The sequence below is a fragment of the Aethalodelphis obliquidens genome, unplaced genomic scaffold, assembly GCF_003676395.1.
Source record: "Aethalodelphis obliquidens isolate GAN/ISIS:26980383/991018 unplaced genomic scaffold, ASM367639v1 scaffold29, whole genome shotgun sequence".
Taxonomy (NCBI): domain Eukaryota; kingdom Metazoa; phylum Chordata; class Mammalia; order Artiodactyla; family Delphinidae; genus Aethalodelphis; species Aethalodelphis obliquidens.
The window spans coordinates 22055706-22066464 of NW_020837973.1; the positions used below are offsets into that span (position 1 = coordinate 22055706).

The window sequence follows — 10759 nt, forward strand, 5'->3', positions numbered from 1 at the left end:
CCATTTTGGTCTCCTTTAAGGTTTCTAGCGTTCATAGTTCAACTAGAATTCATTGAGAGTTCCAGCTTGTTCATATCACATTCACTTGGGATTTTCTGTCATTTTACTCTTGGTCATTCTGGTGTTTGAGTGGTTTAAATCTACATGTCCATGCTGTTTATTAATTTTGTAGAACTGGCCACAAAAATAAAATGATCGTACATTTTAAAATTTGGTGCAAAAAGATCTGCTGGTCTAAGAAGGCCAGTGAATACCAAGCAGGATTAATAAAACACATTTGGTATCAAAGTAAGATACTTGCTAAGACAAACTATTGAGAACTTTAAAAGCAACCAGAGACAAATACTAATTATATACAGAGCAACAATGGTAAGAATAATGACTGACTTATTAAAAGTAATAGAATCCACAATGCAATGTAACAAAAATTTAAAGTGTTGAAAGGAAAAAGTAAATAAAAACTGTCAAATCAGTATATATTTCTATAACCAATTAAAATATTTTTCAAAATTAAAAGTCAAATAGTGATATTTTCAGATTAAAAAGAGGTAAGAAAATTTGCTTCCAGCAAATTCACACTACAAGTGATGCTAAAGGAAGTCTTCAGTTTGAAGGGAAATGATAGCATACAGAAATTAAGATCTACATGAAAGAATGAAAAGCATGACTGGAAGTGGTAATCATGTAATATAACATAATTTTTTAAAAACTTTTTGCTTTTAAATAAATAATAAAATGCCTAAATAATAAACATTAGCAATGTATGATGCACTTTATAATATATACAGAAGGAAAATATATTACAAAAATAGAATGAAGTCCTACAGGCAAGAGAAATTACATTGTTGAAAGATTACTGTAATAATTGTAAACATGTTATAAACAATTATAAAATATATAATATTAATTCACTTCACGGTATAATAGGTTAAGGATGAATTATAAAGGACATAAATTCAGATATTTAAAAATATGCAATTAACAAAAAAGATGGTAGGAAAGCAGAAACAAAGGTATGAAAATAAATGGGACAAAAGAAAATAAGAAAATGGCAGACTCGAATCCAAGTATATCAGTAATTGCATTTTATATGAATGGTCTTAACATTCCAATTAAATGTTAAATATTATCAGACTGGATAAAAAAGCGTAAACCAACTCTGAGCTGTTTATAAGAGCTGCATTTTTACTATAATTACACAGAAAGACTGAAAACAAAAGCATGGAAAAAGATAAACAACAAAAACACAAACATAAGTGAGTTGGCATGGGTAAATTTGGATCAGGCAAAGTAAACTTCAAGCAAGTAGTAGTATCAGAGATAAAGGTGATGTTTCATAATAATGAAACATCAATTAATCAGAAACATAAAAGATAATTGGCCATGCACCTAATACTTGCATAGAAATAAATGAAAAAATCGACAAACGTAAGAAGAGAACTTTTTAAATGGAACTGTTTAATATTCTTCTAACAGTAAGAATTGGGCAAACGAGATACACAAATTGTAATGACAGAGAACTGAAAAATACCGTCATCATCTTTACCTAAGATTGCAGAATACTATACACTGTAACTAAGCAATGCACATTTTTTTCAAGTATTAAGACACATTTACCAAAATAGTTTTTAAAATGAAGTTTTTTTCTAAAACCAATAACACACAATAGCAACAAATCTTGATTGTATTCATAGAGGAAAAATAGAATATACACTGGGGGAGAATGTAATTTTAATTTAAAAAAACCTTTTGTTGTTAGAAAGTACTGAGGGAGTTGAAACTTCACAAAATAACAAACATATCACTTCCCACTGTAGGAGAAGAAGGCCTCTTTCCCCTTAGATTTGCCAAGTTACTTATTCATTAATCTTGAACCCTTGTTTTTGCCTCTAATTTTTAGTTTATAGTTCTAACTATGATGATTTATAGCAATCACATCACTAGGAAATTCTGGCTGAGAAACAGAATATTTACTGAGGAAATTCCACTAATTATAAATTTAATAGCATATCTAGAGTGACCACAATTACTTTATGATTTAAATCAGTGTAAAGAAGGCTAGACAATTTTTAGAGTAACTTTCTAACACCTTTCCCATGAACACCACCATCATAGCTATAAGACCCTTAACGTGAGTTATTAGGATTTATTGTGGACAAATTACAAAATGTTTGCACGAGGAAAGTTTGAATATTTGTGATTATCTGGTAAAAATGTCTGTGTTCACTGGAACAGGGAAATATGGCAGTTCCTAAATTAATGAATAAACAAACATTATTAATTTAGAGAATGATTCCAGTTTAGGTGAAAGTTTAGGTATTAGGAATTCAGTCCATTGGATAAGAAAAACAATGTGTCATCTTTCCCCTAAATTGAGACTTCTATTGGGTCTTTCTCCTAGCAGGCCAGCAATAATAGCATTTAGCTTATTATAGATAGAGAATTTCCTATCTACAATAAGCTATTTCTATCTCTTTCGAATATAAGGACCAGTTCATCTTATTGACTCCTATTTTTAGGACTCAGCATAGTGTCCCACATTGTAGGTGTTCAGTTTTTCAAGCTAATTGAACAGTAATGCACAGGGTTAACATCCATATTAAAATGCAGTGATAAATTTACAAATAAATATCCAACATACAAATATCCTATGTTGTTGAAAGAGAAGTCGTATAAATTTTCTGAAATGCAGTTGACTAATATACATCCAGAACTTTAAACTCATTCATATCTTTGATTCTGCGAAATTCACTTTCAATAATTTATCCTAAATAAAGATAATTTTTTTGAGTTTTTGAATTCTATTTTATTTTTTTTTACAGCAGGTTCTTATTAGTTATCCATTTTATACATATTAGTGTATATATGTCAACCCCAGTCTCCCAATTCATCCTAAAGATAGTTTAAAACACACTAAAAATTATCAGGTACAAAATTTTTATCACAGAGAGATGTGAGTGTGTGTGTATGTGTGTGTGCGTGTGCACACGCATGTATAAAACCAGACAGTCTAAATAGAACATTTGGAAATTTTTTAAATGATTATGATTATGTATACGACATAATATGACATGGCTAATATTGACATTTTAACAATATCCAAAAACACAACATCGAATGAGAAAGGCAAAATAAAATATTCATAAACAATAGAAAATCAAGAATGTTAAGAAAATACAACTAGTAAATAAGTAGAAATATGCAAACAATTTACCTTGTCTTGGTGGTATGCTTATAGTTATCTTTGATTTTTTAAATTAATTTTTAATTTTCTAGACCTGTTTTTTTGTAGGTAGCACAAATTCCTTTTATTATAATGATAATAATGATAATTACTACTACTAATAATAATCATGCTTGTGCTTAAATACTTTCCCCTATCGCTCTCCCTGTACCCTCCTGAAGAATCTACTACTTCTATTTCTTTCTTTTTTCTTTTGTTTTCTTCCTTTTTTAACACTGATGAGTATGTAAGGGTGCATTTGATCCTCTGAAAGTTTGGAAGTAGAGGAAGAGAATGTTGGAGTATTAGAAACAGTTCAAAAGCAGCAAAATCGGTAGAAGATATCAGGAAAAGTCACACATATAATTGGGAATCATACTAATAAACATTTTCTACCACATTCTAATATTTTTTGAATGTTTTTTTACTTATATTCCAGAAAAAATATGCTCACTAATATATTTTAAATGAAAATTTTCCTAGAAGTAGTTATAATTCCTAATTCCATCAGAACTTATTTAACTTTTAATTCTAAATACTTGTGGTAGTTATTTTGGAGTGAAATGATTCTAAACTGTATGTGCTGTTTTGAGGTCCTAGAGCAAAATGGGAGGGGCTTGGTTACAATTAGGGCCCTCAAGTATAACAGAAATATAGAAAGGGAATCAACTTTGGTGTAACGTGTCAGGAACAGGAAATATATTTCTTTTAATTTTGCTCTTTCTGTGCTTTATAGTGTCGATCTCTCAGGACCCAGATTAATAAATCCTCAGTAAAGATCTATTGAGATATCAACTGAATATTAATTTTGAGTAAATATGTCAAATATTTTGAGAAAATAAGAAAAAAACCTTAAATCTAACACTGATTCAAATCCCAAATGTCACAGATTCTAGGAGATAAATTACTAGACCAAGATAATTAAAATTGTGCCATAAATAAGGTTTTGATAGATGATTTCATAACTTTGACAGGAAATTCTAGCTGGGGAGAATGAAGATGGGCTTAATGTAGGAGGATATACTTGATGTAGGACTTAAAGCAGAGAAGAGATGAGATTATGGAAAAGGATGTTAGATACTCTGTGGAAAAGTGCCTGTGAACATGATCAGATAGAGGTCAAGTATTTGGAAAAGGAAAGCTTTCACCGTTTTAGGAGCCAAGGCTACTTAATTATGGGAATATAGAACATAGGCAGGAATACACAATGATACTGAACTCTGAAATCTACCTAAGTAAATTTAGGTTATTTTTCTATATACATTTTGTCCAAGAGATTGATATCATTCAAGAAACAGTGTATAATATATTTTTGAGAATTAAAAATTAAATAAAGTCAAGTGAAAAGACTATATTTAGTGTGCTGATGCAATGGTGCAGAGATGTGGTATTACAGTACTGGCAGCGAGGGGATCGGCAGTAAGAATGAAATGATAGCACTCTATTGTAAAAGTAGATTTTGTAGAATTCAGTATGAAATAAGCTTTTGTAGACTGTCCTCAGCACCTAGCCTTAATGCTTAATATTTTTCTCATATGTTCTTAGTTTTAAACAATGAAACTGTAAAGAGTGTTTTGGGGTACAGTGTGCCCATAAATCAGAAGCAGCTGGTACATGTACTGCACCATAAGTAATGACATTCTAAAACCTTTATAAAGATAATTTATTTAGATTCTGAAAAACACTATAATGTGCTATAAAAACTTATTAAATATCCTTCAGGAAATTTCAGACTTTATTTCTATCTCTGTACAAATCATACTGCCATACTCTAAAAGCCTAAGAGAAAATCGCTTATCCAAGAACATCATTTTATATAAGCTTGGGGAAAATATCCATATTTAGTGCACACATCAACATATGAAAGTTCAAGAGAGAGAGTCATCCCACCATTTGATAATCAAATATAAACCAGATTCCTAACGATTTGGCAACTGGTGTTTCTGTTTCCCATCATTTTAGTTAACACCTACACCAGTACTATCCAATTATAACCAAGAGTTTCATGAATGTTAGAATTCTCTTCCAGTTCAGAATTCTATGATTATACTTTGGATAATTTCAGCTATGGAATAGTAAACGTTTTGGAATTAAAACTATGAAAAAATGAGAGCTAATTCTGTAAAAAAGATACCTTATTGAATTTAGATGGTGACTATTTATAGGCAGTTCGACAATTGCACTTAGCAAATCAAGTACAAATACATACCTCTGGGACTTCCCTCGTGGTCCAGTGGTTAAGATTCTGTGCTTCCAAAGCAGGGGGCGCGGGTTTGATCCCTGGTCAGGGAACTAAGATCCCACGTGACACGTGCAGTGGCCAAATAATTTTTTAAAAATACATATCTTTTAACTAAAATGTGTTGGTCAATTAAGTTGATATTTCAGAATTATTGTATGAATACTGTTTCCTTTAGAATTAATAAATACTATCTCTGTAAATTTATCTCTTCATGTAATAAATATGTTTTAACAACCAGATACTAAAATACTTAAATCTGCTCAGTTCTCAATAATTATAGACATGTGAGCAATCGATTATTAATCCATGATAGCTATGGATTTTTCAAGATCTAGATCTAATGTGTAAAAAATCAATTGCATATGAAGTTTCTCTAACAGAATAGTAGGAGACTTTGCTATGCTTCTTGTTAAATTTAATTCTTCTCTTGAGCCGTATTACTATTCTGCCCAAGTAATTCAGTCACATGTGTCTGTTCAAATTACTGTGAAACTACATGACAATTGTTATTACTTTGTAATCTTCCTGAGTAAGAACCAAAGGTGTCCCTTATTATAGAAAACAGAATTAGTAAACTTCAGTTTGCATTATTGTGAAAACAAAAATTGCTCTTCATTTCAACACTTCTGACTTTTCTCTCTTATATTGCAAACATCTGAAATGACATAAAATATTCTACAGTATTTCCTTATAAAAAATTCTGATAATTCATCCTCTTGGTCCTTTGGTACACCTTGACACTGAAAGCAAATTTATCATCCCAGATTTGTGCTCCACCCACAGTGAATTTGTACAAGGGAGTTTAACACAGATTCACATCCCATGCTGTGTGTAAAAACATCTCAGCATGTTTGGGTGTTTCATAGTAGTGGTCTGACTTCCTCCCATTAGACTAACATTTGTGTAGATGTGTGCGCGCATATATATTTGTGTTTCTTTTCTCTGGCCATATGTAATCCCACCACCTTGGATTTATCCACGTGCAATTTTAAATTTTTTTACTAGCACTTCCTACCTACAGACCCAACTCCCTCCACAATCCTAGAAAATATCAGAAATTTGGAGTTAAGAAATCTTAATGACATTTTAATTTAACTTTTTTGATAAATTATTCATCAGCAGAGACCAATACGTTTTGGTAACTTTTGGTATATTGCAATTGCATTTTGCTTTGCTTCATATAACACAGTTATTATTTACCCATAACTTTAAATTTCAAAGAAAGTTTTTTTTAATCATTTAGGTGCACACGCATAATATTAAATCATAGCTAGCTGATTAATAAGGAATTAAGTCCACAAATTAGTTTTTTTATTTTGAGGCTTACTATGGTTACTGACCTAAACTAACTACCTGAATAAATCACATTCCCCACACTATCCTACCGAAAGAATTTACATGATGCCTTCTGCACATCGCCATTTGTCAAATATTTTAAAATAATCATTAGTGATGTGGAAAGCTGCTGTAAAAAATAACTATCACTTTCAGCTTCTAGACTTATATAAAAATTCTTACCTTGCCTACATATTGTGTGTCTGTACCTGTGTACTCTTCCAACAAGAAGAATTGATTCCACATCCAGCCACGCTTGGTGCGATGTAGCGTTTTACCATCATCTTGTGTCAGACCCACTATCCTTTCACTTGGTAAATCACTGTTAGCTTTTTCTTGAAATGGGATAGCATCAATTGTATGAAACATATAGGTCCAGATGAATAGTGGTAGGCAGTGATAAGTCCTCATTATCTGCGGCTTCAGCAGGAAATCAAATTCAGTGTACTGTCTGTTTCCCCTGAAAAGTAGCATGAGAAAAATGGTTTATTAGGTTGTGTTTCATTTTCACATAACTTGTAAACTATAAAACTTTTCTGAATGTTATTTAAATGTTATAAATAATATATCATTAATACATTATTTTTCCATGTTACATCAGTGAACTGTCATTAAAAACTCATATATCATACAGATAAATAGGGAGACATATATAATACAAATAAATTAAATAGGAATTTAACAGCTGACTTTACTACCACTGTATTACAGCATGTAAATGTGAATATATTAGTAATTTAAATATTCATTATTTTGAAAAGATAAGCTCCAAAATACACCAAAGATCATATCAAGTGTTCCTAAAGTCCTCAAGATTAATAAAAGTAGAATATTTATTAATATATACATATATATGAATAAGAACACTGTTTTCTGTTCACAATCTACCAAATTTTGCAAGCTGTTCTCCACCTCTTCCTCTTCTTCTCCTCCTCCTTATTCTTCTCTAATACGTTGAGATGTTGCCTCAAGGCAAATTAAATGATACCAAATATACTTTGGATTGTGTCTAGCATTACCTAGCACCGTACCATGTTGATCCTTTACAATCAATAACATTTTTTCCCAAAAATCAGTTGAGTAAGTCACTCAAATTTATTTGAGACTGAGGAGAACATGCTCTCCTCATGTTCAGGAACATTTTACCTTATAATTAAAAACAACATCACATATATTTCCTAAAATAATAAAAATAACAGAGCACACAAAATTGGTATTGCAAAATTAGATATGAGGTCTTACCTATGGGATAATTGATCCAGAATTTTGAAATAAACAATGTTTTTCTATTGAGATAGTAAATTGATTCTTCTTGAAGTAAAAATAATTCATTGGGTATTTCAAATTTAATTTTATTTATTAGTAAATTTGTTTAATTAGTAAGGGATTTAATCTAGAAGATGTGAGATATTGCTGCTGATGTTAATGATTTGATAAGCAATAAAAACCCATCTCCAACTAGTGTAGGCAAAAAAAAAAGAATTCATTGGATTATAATATCAAGTTGTGGAAAGGAAAGAATGAAAGGAGTATAGAAGCAACTGGGCATTTCCTGCTTATGAAAACTAGAATTAGGGGCTTGAGTACTTGAGCTCTCTCTCTCTCTCTCTCTTTTCTCTCTGGCTTTGACCTAAGCCTTCTCAACCTGATGAAATATACAAATACATGAAGTTCAGATTTAACATCATCCAATCCAGAAAGCAACTGATAGTCTTTTCTGTCTTGAGTTTAAAAAATTCTGGAAATGGACTCTAATTTACATGGCTAAGGCCAGATGTCCAATGCTGGACCATATATCTGTGGATTCAGTTGCAGTTGTCAAGTCATAAAGGTCAAATATAAGCATCTAGCTTGGCTTTATCCCTTATTATCTGAGACTTTTGGATATTTACTCACATCATTATGTTTCAACTACTTCTTGTATAGAAAGAGAATAATGAATACCTGATCCACAAGGTATTGTTATTAATTTTACTTGAACTTTTATCACAAAGTCATAGTTATTTGTAACACAAAGATTTATTTAATTTTTACAGCAGCATATACCTGTGAGAAAACTGAGGTGTGAGGAATTTAATTTGACAAAGATCATATAGGTAGTAAGTGTTGGAGCTAGTTTTTAGATCCACAGCTTTAAACAATATTTTTTACATAAGATAATACATGTAGCTTATAGTACATTAGCATAGTGCTAGCATACAAATTCTCAACATGTTAGTGTTTTCATTAGCAACATCATCATCGCCATTATCAGCCATGTTTGCTTCCAATATAGTCATATATATGTATTAATCTACCACCAACATAACAGAGTAAATAATGGATGCTTGCTATTGGTACAGAGCTATTAGCTTGTCCAGCTATATGTACCCTAGTTTCCATACCTATTATTAAAAAAAATGTTCTTACTTAACAAAATACACATATGTGGCCACAAATCTCTCATTCGGAATGAGAGAAATCAAAGTCACATTATTGTCTTTTACTCTGAAATCTTGGGCAATGATAATTATTTTTGATGGGAGAAATTTTCACATATTGAGGTATGAGGAAGTCATTCTGGCTTATACATTGTTTAACTTGAACTTTATGCTAATTAAAAGAGTGTTTCCATGGCTTATTGAGCATGCATTGTACATCTGCTTTAACCATTTAAGAAAAGAGTGCATTTAAAAACAAAAATGGAGTAATTGTGGTTCAGTCATCCAAACTGGAGATGCGTGGCCATTGAGGACATGGTTTTAGACACTTTCCTGCGTCACTGAGAACTTGAATTTCCTAAACTGTATCAGACTCAAGGACACCACCCGCATTCTCTAAACAACATCTCCTAGCAGCTGCAACATTATGATCTCAAGGTCTCTCCTTGAAATTATGCAACCATTTTGGACCCCAACCAATCCTTGATTAACAAGGATTGTTGTTCTTGATAGCTCCAATTCTAATTCTTGACAAACAGCTTATGTAATTTTTTAATGTATAAAGGTTTTTGCCCTTGTAAGCCTCCTTCATTTCATAGTCTGGCAGAACACAATTCAAGTTCTTGAATCTATGTCTTTCGGGCTAAAGTCCTCAGCTTGGCCCAAATAAAACTCTTTTTATTCTTATTATAGATTGTTTATTGATTTTTCCATCAACATCCTTATTTTAGATTGTTTATTGATTATTTCCGTCAACTTTATGTGGCTATTACCAATCCTGTAAACTACTGGAAACTGGTAAATTTAACCACAACCTGTAAAACTCTGAAATAAATGTCAGAACACTACAATGTCAAATAATGCTTACAAAAAGTGTAATGGAAAAGTAATATCTAATGTCCAGTAGATTAGAATATGCCTGCATTTTATTGATCAAGGATGGTGCAGTAGAAAATGAGCAGCCAGAGAATCTCAACAATAACTGTTAATTCACTTTGATGAAATACAACAAATTCCTTAGTTGACTACACTGGGTAACCTGGTTTCTTCCCACTGGGAAATTTCCTTTGGCCATCGTCCTTGCTGATGACACTTGCAAGAGAAATTGAAGAGCATTCTTCATTTCCTGTGGCCTGTTCTATGATGTCCACTTTGGGTAGAATGTAAGCCTTTAAGCGAAAAGTTTAGCTGTATATTAGATGGAGCCAGAGACTTAGGCGACCAGGATCCCATAGGCCACTATAAGCTATAGTAAGAAATTTGTTTTCGTTTCCAGTGCAAGCAGTTGGAAGACTTTAACATGCCATGTTTAGAAAAGATCAATCTGGCTACAGATCAGAACATAGGTTAGAGGATAGGAAAGGCTTTGGTTAAGGGGGAGACAGTTAAAGTGATCACTGTAGGGCAGAAAGAGATGATGATGGCTCATAGAGAAGTTTGAAGTGGACACTGTTATTCTACTCAGGTTTCCTTTGATTCTTTAATATGGGCAACACACACACACACACACACACACACACACACACACACACACACACA

At 31.8% G+C, this 10759-nt stretch overlaps 1 protein-coding gene across 2 annotated transcripts in view; it reads right to left on the reverse strand.

The window, feature by feature from the left end:
- The window catches only part of CDH9 (cadherin 9), a 126442-nt gene that overhangs the window by 76174 nt on the left and 39509 nt on the right, over nt 1-10759 (reverse strand). The window contains exon 2 of one of the 2 annotated variants that reach the window (XM_027125384.1): nt 6984-7260. In XM_027125384.1, the coding sequence (XP_026981185.1) occupies nt 6984-7211 (228 nt within the window). In that variant the 5' untranslated portion in view covers nt 7212-7260. Of the gene's footprint in view, nt 1-6983; nt 7261-10759 lie in introns of those variants that run through there. The other variant, XM_027125385.1, reaches the window with a different exon arrangement.